Source organism: Phaenicophaeus curvirostris, chromosome 6 (genome assembly GCF_032191515.1).
Source record: "Phaenicophaeus curvirostris isolate KB17595 chromosome 6, BPBGC_Pcur_1.0, whole genome shotgun sequence".
In the NCBI taxonomy this organism is placed as follows: Eukaryota; Metazoa; Chordata; class Aves; order Cuculiformes; family Cuculidae; genus Phaenicophaeus; species Phaenicophaeus curvirostris.
In genome coordinates this window covers 158,860-176,722 of record NC_091397.1, presented here as the reverse complement: position 1 = coordinate 176,722, position 17,863 = coordinate 158,860, and the positions used below count along the sequence as shown (strand labels likewise).

The 17,863-nt window shown below is 58.8% G+C and overlaps 1 protein-coding gene across 1 annotated transcript in view; it reads right to left on the bottom strand.

The window, feature by feature from the left end:
* The window catches only part of AGAP3 (ArfGAP with GTPase domain, ankyrin repeat and PH domain 3), a 95,938-nt gene that overhangs the window by 62,504 nt on the left and 15,571 nt on the right, over positions 1-17,863 (bottom strand). The window contains exons 2-3 of the mRNA XM_069859092.1: positions 2,401-2,459; positions 56-143 (exon numbers count right to left, since the gene is read on the bottom strand). Coding sequence (XP_069715193.1) covers positions 56-143; positions 2,401-2,459 — 147 coding nt within the window. The remainder of the gene's footprint in view (positions 1-55; positions 144-2,400; positions 2,460-17,863) is intronic.

The following is a 17,863-nucleotide window of genomic DNA, read 5'->3' as shown; positions in this document are numbered from 1 at the left end:
GGGGAGAGGGGTGAGGACCCAGACCCCCCCCGGTGCCTTGGGAACCAGACCTTACCCTCCGGAGACTCCTCCTGCACGTAGGTGCCAGTCAGGTAGCGGTGCACAAGGGCCGACTTCCCACTGGACAGGTTCCCCACGATGCCCTGAAATGGAGACACTTGTCACCAGCCACCAATGCGCTCAGTGCACCCCCAGCCAAAAGGGGAAGAGAGCTGGGGAAGGGGCCGAACCACAAATCCTATGGGAGAGGCTTGAGGCCCTGGGGCTCTTTAGCCTGGAGAAGAGGAGGCTGAGGGGAGACATCATCGCTCTCCACAGCCCCTAAGAAGGAGTTAGGTGTTGGGCTCTGTTCCCAAGGAACAAGGGATGGGAAGAGAGGAAACAGCCTCAAGTTGTGCCAGGGGAGGTTTAGATTGGATAGAGGGAAATATTCCATCATGGAAACAGTTGCCCATCACTGGCAGAGGCTGCCCAGGGCAGTGGTGGAGTTCCCATCCCTGGAGGGATTTAATATCCATGCAGATGTGGTGCTTAAGGACAGGGTTGAGTAGTGAGGCTGGCAGCACTAGGTTTACAGCTGGACTCACAGAATCACAGAATCATTAAGGTTGGAAAAGCCCTCCAAGCTCATCCAGTCCAACCGTCAGCCCAACCCGACTGTGCTGGCTGAACCACGTCCCAGAGTGCCACGTCTGCTCATTCCATGAACCCCTCCAGGGATGGGGACTCCACCACCCCCCGGGCAGCTTCTGCCAGGGCTTCTCTGCTCTTTTCACAAAGGAATATTTCCTAATATCCAGTCTAAACCTCCCATGATGAGCGACGATTTAAAGATGGGCAGAGACAGAAACAAGAGGGCACAGCAGAATCCAGCTGGAACCTTAGGAGAAGCAGGCGGGTATGAGCTGGTCTGGTCAGAGACCAGTGAGGACCCGTGTCCTCTCCTGAAGTGGTGCAGCCCCCTTAGGCCTTCCCACCACCCTCTTGCTCCTCGCGGGACACTCAGAAGGAAAAACACCTCTTCTCCCAGACTGCACATCCCAAATTTTGAGGCATTGAAGCTCTTGAAGGAGAGCAGGAGCAGAGCCTGGCCCCACGTTCAGTACAGCTGCTGCTTCTGAGGTGAACAAGCCCACGCTTCCCAGTGGACCCAGCTGTGCTGCCTATGCCAAAAGGCACCAATGTTGAAGTGGGTTCAAATGCAACCAGGCTGGATCATCCCACAAATCTGGGACAAAGGAGCATTGCTGTCCCCACACGGGTCACCCAGGCAACTTGGCTCTTCCTGATGTCCAGATTTTCCCAAGAATCCTCCCCAGTGGAGACCCTCCAGCCCCTCCTCATCTCCATGTTCTGCTGGGCTCTCTCCAGTTGTTCCTTGCCCAGTGGCAGGGATTCATCCCCCAGACCCGATACTGGGCAGCATCCACCCAGCTGGTCAGCACGGAGGCAGGATGCATTCCCTCCTTCTCCCAACACATCCTATTCCAGACTGCATTGGAGTGTGGCAGCAGCAGGGAGGGCTCAGCCTGGGGATGGGCTACGACCTTCATCCAGGATCAGCAGACGAGTGGGATTCTCCTCTGCTCCGCTCTGCCCTCAGAGGGGGTTGTGTCCAGGCAGACAGATCGTATCCCACATGGAGGGAGTTGTGTCCAGGCAGAGAGACAGTATCTCACATGCAAGGGGTTGTGTCCGGGTGGAAAGACCATAGCCCACACAGAGGAGGTTCTGTCTGGTCAGACAAACTGTATCCCACACAGAGGGAGTTGTGTCCAGGTGGAGAGACAGAATCTCTCGTAGAAGGGGTTGTGTCCAGGTGGAGAGACTGTATCCCGCACGGAGGCAATGAAACCTGGGAATGGCATCCCCTAGGAAACCTGCCCCGAACTTCATCCCCTCTGTGTGGCAGAACAAAGCACCAGAGGAGAGGGCACCATCCTAATGAAATTGCTCCACAGCAAGGACACCACGGAGTGGTCCTGTCTGGGATGCAGACAGTAGAGAACCGGGAAGCACTGGCGCGGAGCCAAAGGCAGTGAGGGTCCCAGGGAGAGGTGACACCTCCCACACAGGTAACTCCCACACTCGGACAGCTGCTTGGGATCTGCCCCTGCTTCTGCTATGCTGGAAGGTCCAGAATTCCAGTCAGGAATTACGGCTCTGCCACAGGCAGGAAGAAGGGTGAGGTGCTCAAATGCTGCCTTTGGACCTGCACACGTGAGGGCTCTCCCAGATCAACACCTTCCTATACAAGCAGGAGGCACTGAGAAGCCCCCGGTGGCAGCCCCAGCTCCTCTCCCCTCTCAGCATTCCACTTGGCCACATGAAACCACGGGTTTTTCCTGGGGCTTTGGAGAAGCATTGGAGAATTCGGATATCTGAACCATGAGTACTCACCACCTTCAGCTCAGGCACCGAGCGACTCAGGGTCCATTCCTGGCTGTTCACAAAGGAATCTGCAGAACAGAGAAACCATCAGGTCAGCACAGTCTCATCCAGATCCCAACGGAAACACTTCCACACTCTCCCTGCTCCCACCAGGCAGGAGATTTGTGTCTCTTCTCCCCCTCCCACCTCATCCAGAGACACAAAGCTGGACAAGGTCCCAAAGCTACCCGCATCTGGATGGGATGAAGCCACTGAGCCAAGGGGCAGTGCAGAGCCCAGGCACTGCAGGCTGGGGGTGCCGGCTCTCAGGAGCATGGAAAACCCTCTGACACCCCCATCCTCGCAGGATGTGGGAAGCACTGGAGACTGTCTGCCTTTCTAGGGGCACAGGCTGCACAGGGCTGGGAACAACGAGGGCTGGGAACAGTGAAAGCAGGGAACAGAACAGCGAGAGCTGAGAATGGCGAGGGCAGGGAACGCAATGGTAAGGGCTACACCAGCAGTGTGCTGGATGGAGCTGACAGGACGCTATGATCTCTGCCTGTGATCGAAAGTGAAAACAATTAATTACACATCCATAATTTGCACAACACTGGAAGAAGCCTGAGGAGATCGTGGCAGCCAGGCACGGCTCCGAGCAGCACCGGGAACACCCACGCTCCTCCACGGAAATCACAAACTGCACTTCCATCCAAACAGGCTCCAGGAGCCGGTCAAACAACACGCTTCCCAAATAAATCCAGATTCACTGGAGGAGGAGCAAGGGCCTGGAGAACACCTGGACTACCGCAAACAGCCAGCAGCCACCCGTCACATCCAGAGTCCTTTGTTTTCCTTGCATGGGGACGTTCATCCCACACCCAAAGCCCGATGGCTTCCAAGTGGGAACCAAAACAGAAGAGCAGCACTTGCAGTGTGTCAATAATAAAGGATTTTTGGAGACCTGAGACCTGCGGGAGCTCTGCTCCTTCAGGAACCGGCAATAAACTTGCAGAATTCATGGACATGGACATTGCATGGACATGGAGAACTCAAAGGAGAAGTGGCAATTTCACTAGACCCAACTGCAAGAGCAACGAAAGATGATGGCCCAGGCACCACCACTGCTCAAAGTCATCCGAGGCCACCACATGTGGCTCTGGAGCTGCTCCATCCCCACCCCAGCAGCTCCACCTTGCCTGCCGCTGCTCCTGGCAGCCCCAGCCCCACCACCGCGCTCCTGGTGTGCATCCCAGCTCTCCGGCAGCCCCAGCCCCACCACCGCGCTCCTGGTGTGCATCCCAGCTCTCTGGCTGCACCGGCACTGCCCAAACCGGCTGGGCAAGCCGGCAGCTCTGCCGAGTAGGTGTTTCGTCCCGCACTGTGCCAAGCACCGCAGGCTGGAACAAGGGCAGGCCAGGAGATGCCGGCAGAGCCAGGCAGGATCTTCACCCCTGCCAGAAGCTGGTTGGTGACTGCCTCCATTCCAGTTTATCCTCCTGCCCTCCCAGCTGTCCAGGGAATGATGGACGCGCAATGGCTGCAACCTTTGCCATCTCCAAGCTGATGCCTTGGATCACCTTGTCCTGCCATCCAGCGGAAGATGCGTAGGGAAGAGCCTGCCCCAGCTGCTGGTGGTCATGAGGAATCCACATGGAATCCTGGAATGGTTTGGACTGGAAGGGACCTCAAAGCCCATCCAGTTCCACTCACTGCCATGGTCAGGGACACCACCCACTGGATCAAGGGTCTCCAAGCCCCATCCAACCTGGCCTTGAACACCTCCAGGGATGGGGCAGTCACCATTTCTCAGGGCCTGGACCAAAGCCTCCCCATCCTCACTCACAGGAAAACATTTCTCCCCAAGATCTCACCTCAATCTCCCCTCTTTTAGCTCAAAACTATTTATCCTCATCCTTTCCCTGCACTTCTTCACAGCCTCTGTCCTTCACCACGTCTTCTTTTCTTTAGGCAGAGGTAAAATCTTCACTGTAACAACCAATAACTTAAGAGGAAAACACACAATCATGGAATTGTTGAGGTTGGAAATTACCTTTAAGATCGAGTCCAACTGTAAACCCAGCACTACCAATTCTACCACTGAACCATGTCCGAGTGCCACATCCACAGAGATATTAAACCCCTCGAGGGATGGGGATTCCACCACTGCCCTCGGCAGCCTCTGCCAGTGCTTGACAGCTCTTTCCACAAAGGAGTTTTCCCTAATATCCAATCTAAACCTCCACTGGCACAACTTGAGGCCATTTCCTCTCATCCCATCACTTTTGGGAGCAAAGCCCAACCCCTGCCTGGCTCCAACCTCCTTTTCTGGAGCTGCAGAGTGATGAGGTCTCCCCTCAGCCTCCTCCAGGCTAACCAACCCCAAGGCCCTCAGCTGCTCTCAGAAACCCTGGGCTCCAGAGCCTTCTCCAGGAGCTTCCCAGCTTCCGCAAGAGCGCAGGCGGAGCGCTGCAGTGTCCTGCATCATGGCTTCTGAGGCTGCTTCCAGGACATCCAGCTCACTCCTTAGTGAGCTGGTCTTGCACAGAACAGAGGAAGAACACTCAGATCATGATCCCTGCACAACTGGCTTTGGGGCTGGCTTTGGAGCAGCTTCCTGCAGAGCATCCAGAGCCTTTCCTTAACCATTCCAGAGAGCTGAAGCTCCTCAAAACCAGAAGGCAAAAGTGTCCTTGGCTTTGGGTCACAACACCAGGAGAACCAGTGCCAGAAGATGCGGCAGCACCTGCAGAATCTCCCTTTTCTAAATGCAAGGCCTTGACCTACACCATTCCCTCTGAGATAAGGTCCTCAAGACCATCACCGAATCTAGGAAGGCTGGAGGATGTGGAGCACAACCCCGTTTCATGCATCAGGCTGGGATCCATGCCACAATGGAGTTGGATTTGTCCCTGTGCCAGGCTCCGATCCTCGCACAACCCCGCTGCTCCACGCCCTAGGCAACCCCTTGCACACAACCAGGAGACTCCTGCCTGCCCCCAGTGCATCCATTCACGGCCCCACACCACCTCCTTGGACAGCATTCCCATCACCTGACCCCTCGTGCCTGCAGGGACAACCCCATCCCTCAGTTTTCAGGACATTCCCACAGCACAGAGGCCCCTCCACCGCTTCCCAGCCCTCGCTTGGCTCCTCTGCCAGCAGCTCCGAGCGGGAGTGGGTGCAGCAGCCGGCATGACACCCAGGGAGTTGGCGGAGCGGCACCTCCAGAGCGGTTTCCCAACCACCCAAAACAGCCGTCGGCCAAGTCCCGGCTGCCGGAAAGCGCTGACACAGCTCGCTGGCGCCAGCTCTGTCCATCCCGAGTGCCGACTGCTTGCTCCCAAAATGCAGCCTATGGAAGTTTCTGGCATTTTGTGAGGATAAATCATATCAGGACAATCCTATCCTGTCTGTGTTCCTGTCACATCCCCAAACCAGCACAAGGATGGTCCAAGTCCATGGAGTTGATCTGGTTATGGGAAGCACCCTCCGCCAGCCCCGCTCCCTCCGGGTCTGCCAGACCCTTACCACCGCAGAGCTCCTGCCGCGGGAGATGCCAGAGGGAGATGTCAGCTGCTTGGACACCCTTCCCCACTGGAAGAGGCCGGCCTTTGCCATCAGAGAACAATGACCACGTGGAAGCGCACAGCAAGCCCACAGTGACCTGACTCGATCCAAAGCACCAGATGAAATCCAGGCAGAAAGGTCAGCATCCGTGCACAGCCAGAGCTCTTGTTTGGCTTCTTCCAGCTGGAGTAACGTCCTGAGAACCCTCATCACCAGAGTTTGTGGAGGCATCAGGGAGCAGGGATTTACTTGACCAGCTCCACTGCTGGACCAGCTGTATCCTTTGGTTATTCCACATTGAAACACCTCCTCCCTCTTCTCCCTGTCATCCCATAACAGAGTAGAGCCCAGACTTACAGGAATTCCTTCTCCAGGTGCATGTGACCTCAGGATTCAGTGGATTCACAGCACCGCCTGCACACCAGGAGCCTCAGCAGAGCCTAACGGTGCCTGTGGCTCCAGGACACCAGACACAACCAGCTGCCCGGATCGGAGCAGCCTGACAATTCCCAGGAAAAGGAGACTCTGGCCAACTCTGCTCCTTCTCCTCATGGACATTTCCAGGCAGAAAGCGTAATCCCATGTGGAAGTTTGGAAGTGGACAGTCACTGCCATGAAGGAAGAGCGGGTATGGATACAGCCAGCACTCCACAGAGCTGACATTCCACGGTTCCCAAGGAGCAGCCCGCAGCAGTGGGACAGGCAGCGTCACACGCTCCAGAGGCTGGGATGCAACAGCTCCTTCCGTGGGAATTCAGCCCCGGCAGCTCTGATCCACTGCTGCTGGCATCCGCTTGCTGCTGCGGTGCGGGGAGGGAGGAGGAAGGGATCAACTGCGCAAAAGGGCCTCCTCATCCCGGCTGCTCCCTGATCTGCAGGAGGTTCAGCTGCCTCGTCCTATGGAAGCGCTGCCGCCAGATACATCGGGCAACTAATAATTAACCAACTCGTTATCCAAGCCAGTGCAGAACAGAATTGGATTCTGAAACCCTGGACACTAAAGCTGGCTGGGAAACCAGGTCAGAGGCCAAACAAACACAACAGAGCCCACAGCGACCACGTTCCGAGGTCACCACACGTGGATGGAAGGGCAGCAGAGCTACCTGCCCGGGCAGAGCCACGTCTTCCAGGCCAGGCTGACAGAGACTCCATCCCAGCAATGCCAGCAGGAAGGGAGACTTCCCCACGGGCTGCCAGAGAGCTCCATCAGCACGGACACCCTGAGCAGGAGATGATCCCAGCATGAATTATCTCTCCAGAGATTTACTTTGCAGCAGTGAAAGGAGAGGATCTGGCAAATCCCTGGGAAGCAAGGGCATGATTTCCAACTGGTTGGTACCGACAGCTGCTCCGTAGACAGCAGCAGCCAGTGCCATCATATTCTGCACGCTGTGCAGTGCACAGAGTCCATAAGATTCCCATTTTAAGTCTTTACCTCTTCCCAGTTCATGTCTCCACACATGCAGACCAAAGAACCATCCCGAATCCTCTCTGCTCTGACAGCTGGAAGGGACAAGCCAGCAGAGCCGGTTATGTGGACAGACAGATAACTGATTGCTTCCCCAACACCAGCGCTCTGCAGAGCCCTCCATCGCTGGTAAAATCCCACTATGAATTTGTCCAGCCTCGGCTCCAGTCATTTCACCACACAAGCACAGGATGAAAAAGGCACTGTTACCAAAAGCTCCCTTACCTTGCAGATCCAAAGTTCCTTCATCCCATTGATACCTGTAATCAGAACTCCTCTGCCTACATCCCCTCCAATCTCCTCTGGAAAACCGGACATTCCAGATCAGATCTTAACAGCTCCTTCCTAAATACCTTCCGGACTTCAGTTCTTCTGCAGTGTGGACACCAGATCAAATTCAGCATCCGAGGTGGAGTCTCCAAACCCATCCCAACATCCATGCTCCACCCCAACGCTCCCACCTAAGCTGAGGCCAGTAGGGACAGGAGATGATGTCAATCACAATTGACTCCATCCACTCTTCTCCCAACCGTCTCCTCTCATGCATCCCTACACGTACATCCTTCACATGGCCTAACTGGAGAGAAAAGGTAGTTACCTCAAAGGACCTGGAAAAGCAGGGCTTCTTTCTGGGAGAGGGGAATTGTTTCTGAGCTGCATAGTCCAGATCTCACTGTCAGAGGTGCTGCACCCATCCCATGAACCTCCCTGCACACGGAAAACTCCAACCCCACACCTCGCCTGTTCTTCCAAGCCTGCACCTATCAGAGGGCTTCCTTGGAGCTGCACCAACTGATACCTGAAAATGCTCCTCCAAACCGCTGGCCATGCTTATCCATGGTCTGACCTCACTGGCCAAACTCTGCATAGACTCTGCTCTCCCGCTCCAAGAATCCATCTTTCCCAACGAGCTGGTATCCACAGCTGCATCCCCCTGGGAGGGCACCCTGGGGCTGTATCCACAGCTATCTTGGGGCTAAGGTGAGCAGCACCGGAATAATACATCCAAGTTCCTGAAACATGAAGCAGGTGTTGGGAACAGCATCAGCTAGCAAGGATCATTCCTGGAACAGGAACAGGGCAGAGGTCTGATCCACCACATCCAGCAAGCCCGCACTGGAGCCGTACAAAGGCTGCGCACTTCCACTCTATGGAGTCCTGGCTTAGAGGTTCACGGCTCCCACCGGAGCGAGCCAGAGCCCGTGGACCAATGTGTTGAGCCGAGAGATGCTTGGCAAGAAGATGGAGGAGCCACGCAGATCTGGTCCTCAAACATCACCACTGCAGCTTCACATCTCACTCATCCCAAGAGGACACAGCTCTGCCAGGCACAGCCACGTGGGTAACGGCAAAGCCAGTGTCCTGAGAAAAGACCAAACTGGACCGTGAGCTTTGCAGCTCCAACACGCCAAGCTGGACTGGGAACACGGTCCCAGCAGCACTTTGGAAAGGTCTTTCCCGAGCTCCAGCAGGAGCCGTGATGGCAAACTGGGTGCACATTGGCCGGGCACTGCTGGAAAGGGCTCTGAGCCTTCCCAGTGCTCCCAGCAAGGCGTTGGAAGACTCTCCAGCAGTGGGATCCAAGGGGATCCCCAGCCCAGCCCAGCGGAGCAGCCAGGTGAGGGCTGAGGACACCGACACATGCGCTCAACCTCAGCTGCTCCCCTGGGAACGCGGCCGCCGGGCTGGCTGCTGCTGGAAGCTGCCGGCAAGTAGCAACAGGCCCCCCGCTGCAGGGCAGCTCCCGGCCCTCCCTGCCCAGATACACCCACATTCCGCAGCCATGAGCGCAGCCTCCCCTCTCCTGGGAACCTCTCACCACCCAGCCAGCACCCGGCCCAGGGCACCCCTGCCCGCAGCACGGCCTCCCAGGTGGAGTGTGTCGGCAGCATCCCGTCCCTTCGCGGAAAGCAACCCACCCCCCGAGCCCCCAGCACCTTTCCCTGGAACCCCAGAAAAAGAGAGATTGGTGGGGATGAGCCCCTTGAGCTCCCTGCATGGCACCCATGGAGCTCCGGCTGCTCCCTGAAGCCCAGCCCTCCCGGAAAGCATCCTGGCACAAAGCTCCTGGGCAGGAGCCCACCAGCCCCTATCCATCCCTCTGGCACATGAGCCAAGCAGACAACGGCCTGCACAGTGCCTGGACTCCAGAGCAGAGCAATGGAAACACGCGGCTGCCCCAAGAGCATGGATCCCGGCCCATCCCAGCCCCGCTCGCTGCACACAGCCCAGCGTCCGATGCCTTAAAAAGCCTGCAGATCCTCATCTCCCAGCCCTGCGCGTTCCCTTCTGCAGAGGCAGCCGGGCACGCTGCAATAATGAGAATGGGAATGGAGCAGCACGGTCCCACCAATGTCCCCCCAGACACACGACATGGGCCATGGGCGAGCAGCCCGCAACAGCAAAGCCGAAGCTCATTTCCTCCAGCAACTCCCAGGCCCCATGGGGGTTCCTGTCCCCACTCTGTCCCTCTGCCAAGCCACTCAGGGTGCCACCACGGCTCCGTGGGTTGCTCTGTAACTGGTGAGCGTGGTCATGCTCCCAAACCTCCACTCAGCCCCAGGAAAGCCCCCAGCATTGCCCAGAAAGAGCCTGGCACCTGGGAGCTGCGCAGGGAAGAAGATGCAGGCACGTGTCCATGTTCCCTGATAACCTTGTGCCATTCCGGACAGCTCATGGACAGCCTGGAGCCCACACAGGTCCCCTCTCCCCTTCCTGTGGGATTTCAGCTCCCTTTGCTCCCCCGGTGCCGCTGCAGGAGGCTCAGCTCTCCCTGCCCTTCTCTCAGACACCGCTGCAGAAAGACGGACACAGGGTACCAGCACTCGGCTCCCAGGTGTCTGGCCAGCAAGGGAGCCTGTTCCCTATGTCATCTCCTCCCAGCGAGCCACCGGCCGCTGGAGCACAGAATGACCCCAGGAACACTTGCGCTCCTTCGCCACAGCCCAGCTTCACCAAACGCAGCACCAGGGCGCAATCAGACACCCGTTCCCAGAGCTTCAGGATGAGCTGTGGCCACACACCCTACGGAGCACAGGGACACAACGGCATGCCCATTCCTGGCCCAGGATGAGCTGTGGCCGCCCACGCCACGGAACACCCAGACACTGGCCCAGGAGCTCTGGGACGAGCCACAGGCACCCCCTCCACGGAGCACGGGGACACCATTGGATGGCCATTCCCAGGAGCTCCAGGATGAGCTGCTGCCACCCATGCCACGGAACACTGGGAGGCAATTAGATGCCCATTCCCAGCCCAGGAACTCCGGGATGAGCTGCGGCCGCCCACCCCAGGGAGCACATGGACACGAGCAGATGCCCATGCCGGATCCAGGAGCTCTGGGACGAGCCACAGCCCCCAGAGCACCAGGACGCACTCGGATGCCCATCCCCACCCCAGGAACCCCGTGAGGAGCCGCGGCCGCCCGCCCCCAGGTCTTACCCAGCGCTCGCAGCGCGTCGCTGCCCAGCAGGACGGGGTCCCCGGGGCAGGAGCCAGCGCCGCGCTCTCGCCTTCGGAAGCGGCTGGTGAGGAGCTTCCAGAGCCCCGCCGGCTGCCCGGTCTCGGCGTGCGGCCGCCCGCTGCCCCGGCCCAGCTCGGGGCAGAGCAGGTCCCGCCGGCTGGGGCAGGCGTGCAGGGAGCCGGCGTCGCCCTCGCTCTTGGTGCGGAGCCGCGCGGGGCGCAGGAGCCCCCCGGAGTCCGAGCGCCGCAGCTCGTGGCCGCGGCGCAGTCGGAAGCTGAAGCTTTTCCGCAGGGAGCTGAAGCTCCTCCTGGGGCCGGGGCCGCTCCGGCCGCCGCTCCCGAAGAGGTTCCAGCGGCGGCTGCCCCAGAGGGATCCCTGCCGGAGGAAGCCGCCGCCGCCGCCGCCGGCCGGGAGCGCGATGCTGCTGGGGCGCGGCCGCGGCGCCGCGGGGAGCGGGGCCCCCTCCGAGCCCTCCCGGCGCGGCGGCCGCAGGCGGAGGAGCCCCAAGAAGCCGCCGTGGGCGCGGGGCGGCGGGGCCGCGTCCGCCAGCCCGCCGCCGGGGGGAGTCCCGCCGCCGCTCCCGGCGCTCCCCGCCGCGCAGAAGCTCCGCGGCCGCCGGGGCTGGGCCGGGGCGCCCTGCAGCTCCAGCGACTCGCAGAGGCTGGCGGCGCGGCGGGGGCTCGGCCCCGGGACCGCCCCGCGCCCGGTCCCCGCCATCCCCGGCCCCGGGACCGCCCCGGTCCCCTCCGCCCCCGCCCCCGGCCCGGGACCGCCCCGCGCCCCGCCCCGCTCCCGGTCCACCCGGTCCTCTCCGCCCCCGGCACCGGCGCCGGGATGCGCGGACCCGCCCGTCACGGGGGCACCGGGAGGACCGGGGTACCCCCTCCCTCCGCCACCGGAGCGGGGCTGGGAGCGGGACACCACCTGGCGGGGAACGAGACCGGGACTGGAACGGCGCTGGGATGGGGACTGGAAGCGGGGTCAGGACCCGTACCGCCCAGCGGGGGCCGAGACCGGGCCTAGAACGAGGCTCGGACCAGGACCGGGACTGGAAACGGGGCTGGGACTGGAATCGGTACCGGAGCAGCGCCCTGGCACCGCTCGGCAAGGCATCGGCCCCGCTAGGGTAGCACCGGGAGCCGCCAAGAGCCGGGAAGCGCCGCTTGCACCGCCCGGCGGGAGCTGGAACCGGTACCGGGGCTGGGACGGGGACGGGAGCCGGTACCGGAGCCCCCGTGGCGCCGCGCTCCCAGCCATGACCGCCAGGGGGCGCTGCGACCCCGGGCGCCGCTGCCCACCGGCGCCCCCCGGCGGCGGCGGGGCGAGCTGCACCGGGAGCCCCGATCCCGGGAAACCGCCCCCATCCCGGGTCCGGTACTGGGAAAGGGCCCCGATCCCGAGAAACTACCCCGATCCCAAGCCCAGTACCGGGACACATCAACCTCATCCACCCTCCGGATCCAGTGCTGGGTGACACCGACCCCATCCGTCCCCGAGTCCGCTACCAAGAGACACCGACCCCACCCATCCCTCAAGTCCGGTACCAGAAGACACCGACTCCATCCATCCCCCAGTCCAGTATCGGGAGATGCCGGCCCCATCCTCCCCCAGAATCCAGTACTGGAAGATGCCATCTCCATCTGCCCCCAGGGTCTGCTACCGGGAGACACCGACCCCATCCATCCTCGGGTCCAGTACCAGGAGATGCCGATCCCATCCACCTCTGGGTCCAGCACAAGGAGACACCAACTCCACCCATCCCTGAGTCCAGTACCGGGAGACACTGACCCCATCCGCTCCTGGGATTCGGTACTAGGAGTCACCATCCCCATCCATCCCTGGGATTCTGTACCAGGGGTTATCAACCCTATCCATCCCTGGGATCCAGGAGCCACCACCCCCATCTGTACCCAGGTGCTGTACTGGGAGACGACAACCCCATCCATCCCCAGGTCCCGTACCGGACGCATGGAAAACGCCGCCGCTCGGCCCTGACATCCTTCCAGGCCACACTCCTGAGCAGTGGTTTTCCAGGATGCAATGCACCTTAAATTATTTTTCTTTTCAGGATGCTCTGCTTGCTACTCCAGATGAGGTCTCCGGCCTCTCCTGGGCTTTCCAGGGAACACCGTAACACCAGCAACTCCTTCTCCCCCCCTCCTCATCCAGGAATCTTTGCCCCCACTGCCTCAACTCTTCCCAAATCCCATTGCCATTTTGGGCTTGGGCCTCTCCCCAAACCCTCATCCACCCTCAATATCTTCCTGACCAACATCCCACGTCCTCTCTCATTTTCTGGGATGGATCCTGCCCACCACCCACAGCCCTAGGACACAGCTGGATCCCACCACAACCAGCCCTTCCCATGGCACAGCCAGCACCTCAGCCCAGCCCCTTCCTCTCCCTTCTCCATTCTCTCCCAAGCCCTCAGGTCCCGCATCCACCTTCCTTCCATCTCCGTAAATAACGGACCGCTGCCCCCATGCCAGAGCCTTCACCCAGCAGAACCTTCCCTTCCCTGAGCTCCTGCTCCTCCCTTGGCTGTTTCGCCCCTTCCCAACAGTGAAATCCCTAATCCAGCAGTGCCGCATGATGTGGAACACAGGGATGCCTCCCCTCCCCATCCCACACCAGCACTCCTCAGGTGGAAGATGGGGCAGATCCAGCTCCGCTCCCTCCCGAACCGACTGGCGACAATGCCTGAAGCCGAGCAGATGGCACCGGAGACCCCTCCAGAGCTGCAGCTCTGCCGTCTGTGCCAAGGTCACCAGAACGCGTGCTGCCAGACTGGATCCAACCTCATCCACGTCCCCCGTGCCCCAGTCTCCAGCGAGGAATTCTGCAGGACGCCGTTACGAGGAAACATTTCGCAAGGAGCGCCGCGCACTGGCCAGCACCAGCTGTAGGGACTAAGGAGCCTCCCAACACTGGAGAACTGACAGTGCAAATTCCTGTCGGCAGGAATTTCAACACAGGTGACCAGCCCTTGGGCAGGGACCCAGAACAGGAACCTCATCAGCTCCTTCCCAACTGTGCTTTGCACCGCTCCTTGCTCCTAGGGATGGGTAGCTGTTCCCATATGGGAGCACATTCACCTACACTCATCCCTTGCCAAAATCCAGGTTTAACTTGGGTGCAACAACACTAGATGGAAAACCTTCCATAGGAATCTCATCTTTTCAAACATCCTGGCGAGCTCTGGGCTGGAAGGCATCACTGGATCACAGAAATACCTGCTGGAACGGATTCCAAGGGGCGACGTTTCACATGCTGCCCTTCCAAAGTGGGACCCGGCATGCGGATACCTCGGACAGGCTCCATCTGATCCATCCCAACAACTTCCCGCTGCCTGGCTGCTGCCGGAGTCCCGGATGCCACACAGGTCTCTGGAAGCAGACAAGCTCCATAAGCTGGGACGGAACAGGAACATACTGCTTTCCCAATCTTGACCTGTGGATCGGGAAAGGCTCCCACTAGTGCTTTTGAGTCACTCTCCTGCTACAAATATTATAGCAACAAACATCTGGCTTAAATTAACGAGGAGCCATATGAGGCCGAGCAACAGCTGCGCTGGAAGAAGGTCTGAACGTCGGGAACTGGCTGCTCCCCAGCAGGAAGCTCCGGGTGGAGCCCTGGAACAGGAAAGAATCCAGAACCGGGACCAGGCCAATGCTCTGCTGTGCTCCCCAGGCCCAGCCAGCGCTGATGCTTCTGCTCCCACTGCCTCCAGGCACAAAGGTCTTGTTGGAAGGGCACATCCAGCTGGGAGGATGGGATGGCTGCATTCCATTCCCAGTTCCCAAAAGGACTGCCACTTGGAAGAGGGGCCCAAGTCTGGAGCCACATACAGCGTGGGCACAGGACCGGCACAGCGTTGTCTACAAACACCTCGGCAGTTGGGGATGGAGGGATGAGATTCCTGGAATGGATGGAGCCATAAGTTTTCAGCCCCTGGCAGCAGACAGATTCCAGCAGGAGAGCGGGAAAGCAGGATGTGCTCCAAGCACAGTATCCAGCCCAGGCAGGCTCTGGGAACAGCATCCAGCCACAGCCAGGCTCCAGAAGCAGCATTCCACAGGGGTGGCCATGCCCTGGATCCCATACAGGCAGCAGTGCCATGGATCCCATGCCGACACATTGAAAGAGGGACACAGAGACGCACTTCCTAAGCTGGTCCAGAGCCCAATCCTATAGGGAAGCCCTGGAAATTAAGGCTTGGAGATGTCACCTCCTGGGTGGAATAGAAGATCAAGGCAGGGATCATTCCTCATTATCCCACCCTCCAGCACTTCCACAAGTGAGGATGCTAATTCCAGCGACGTGACTGCATCCCAGCCTCTGCCGGCTGCCGTTAGTCCGCTCCCTCCGCTCCGAGGCATGAAGCAGCCCTGTCTGGCCAGCAGAGGCCCCAGGCTGTTCCCAGGCTGTACAGATACAGCCTTCCCACTCCTCCTCAGCCTCAGAGGAGATGCTTGAGGCTGCAGGTACTGGAAGAATCCATGGGATCCGGCCAGATAGTGGGAAATCTCCATGGTATTTCAATGTTCCAAGACAAATCCCATGTGAGCATCTGGAAATAGGATTGAAGGTGACCTCTCCAGGTCCTCATGTCCACTCCTTGCCCTGGATTTAAGATCCTATTCCATAATTATAATTTTTATCCATGAAAATCCTCTGGATCATCCCAAAAGGCATCAGAGGAAAGGAGAAACAAAAAGAAATTCCAAAGGGGTGAAACCCTGAGATAGGCAGCACAGGAACAAAACACGAAGGGCAGGTAAATCAGTCTGGAGGAGATGGAAGCCAGGAGATGGAAGGGTCTGGAAAATCCCCCCCTTCCTCAGTGGAGATCCTGAGGCAGCTTAGGAAGGACGGCAGCAGAGCCACACGCAGGGATACTGCTGGCTCCATCTCCTCCCCACCATGGTGATGGACACACCAGCGAGGCCTACTGCTCCAAGAAATCCCTCAGGATATGACTTCGGAGTGATTTGGGCAGTACAGCTTCAAGGGAAAAGGATCCCAAATTCCCATTGCAGTCAATTAGCCCAAAAAAGCCCAAATTCCCAATGCAGCCGATCAGCCTGGGGCTCCAAGGAGCTCAAGCTCCTTCTCCGTAAGCCTGGGAGCCTCTGGCCTGACAGCTTCCAGGTAACAAGTTCCTTGGATCCCCCTATCACTGGGGTCACCCTTGCCTCATGGTGGCAGAAGCCAGATCTGGGCTTTCCAGGAAGGACAGAGCAGAGAGGGACACAGCAGGAACGCGCCCAGGGAGATGGAGACCCCCAAGTGCCATGGACCATCCAGAGGAGAAGGCTGGGATCCCACGGATCCCAGAGGATTGGAGGTGGCAGAAGAACAGTGCCATCGGAAAAGAGGATGCATCCCAGCACCACACCAGCACGGAGCCATCCCCACAGATGGGATTCGGGACACCAGAGACCACCTCAGCCACAACCATCTCCCACTGATGCTCCCAGAATGGAGAAGCCAAGTGTGGTTCCTGGGCAGGTCACTCCCTGCACCCTGCGATGCTCCGGGAAGGGCAGCAGGGCTCTCCTATGGATTCAGATCAGGCACCCTGTGCTGGCAGAGCCTGGACCCCAACGGCAGTGCCCTATGAGCCCTGAACCACGGTGGCTTCTCCAAGGGTGTCAGTGGGCACCTGGCACTGGACACAGCACCAAGCGCTTACTCCAGCGCATTTCTAATCCTGGTTTTACTGTAATCCAGATCAAAGGCTTTAATTAAAATATTCATCACATCAGCGCTCCAGGTTTAACGATTATTTTCCACATCAGTCCCCAGGACCTCAGGAATGACTAGTAACAGCTCCAACTGTCCCGCATTCCGTGTCACTGCTCCAGAACAGGAAGAACAACCCTGCTTTCTGGGCAAATTCTGGTTTTCTTCCACAGGCACCGAGCCTCTTCTGCCCTTCCCTTGCACATTGACAATTTCCAGCCCTATGGCCACTCCTCTCCCAGCCAACTGAGCCCAAAGCTGAAGCGCATCCAGCACAATCGCACCCAAAGCTCTGGACCACACAGTATCCTGCTGAGCAATGTAATGCTGCCGTGGGCCTGCTGGTACCCCCCTGAGATATCAGCAGGGGTGGAGAGGGCATGCCAGCAGGGCTGGAGAGTGACTGCTCTGGAATGGATGGGAGGATGAGAAGACTCCCAGCCCAGGGCTTTGCTCTCTCCTCAGCTTTGATCTGACAGCCAAGGAGCTCCCATGTAGAATCAGAATCACAGAATAACCAGGTTGGAAGAGACCCACCAGATCACCGAGTCCAACCGTTCCCATCAAACACTAAACCATATCCCTCAGCACGTCATCCACCCGTGCCTTAAACACCTCCAGGGAAGGTGACTCAACCACCTCCCTGGGCAGCCTGTTCCAGTGCCCAATGACCCTTTCTGTAAAGAATTTTTTCCTAACGTCTAGCCTAAACCTCCCCTGGCGGAGCTTGAGGCCATTCCCTCTCGTCCTGTCCCCTGTCACTTGGGAGAAGAGGCCAGCACCCTCCTCTCTACAACGTCCTTTCAGGTAGTTGTAGAGAGTTGTAGAGAGTTGTAGAGAGTTGTAGAGAGTTGTAGAGAGTTGTAGAGAGTTGTAGAAGGGAAGGCTGAGAGGGGATCCCATCAACCCTTATCCATATCCAAAGGGTGCGTGTCCAGTTGGTCTCATGCTGGCACCCAAAGAACCCCTAGCACACAGGATACCTCTGCCCACTCGCCTCCCTCCACTCCAGGCACCAGAGAGACGAGGTGACTGTCGGAGGCCTCTTCATCCCAAATTCCTGCCCTTGCCAGCATCTCTTGCACTCAGCCTCCGATCACCTGTTCACCTGCAGAATGAAGGGATCACTATCAAATCCCGCTCCCTTACCGGTATCCATAAGTCCAGCCAAATCACCTCCTGACACTCCTCCTTCCCTGGGGCCAACCCACGCTCTGGCCACTGATTCCCAAGTCCTTCTGAACCCT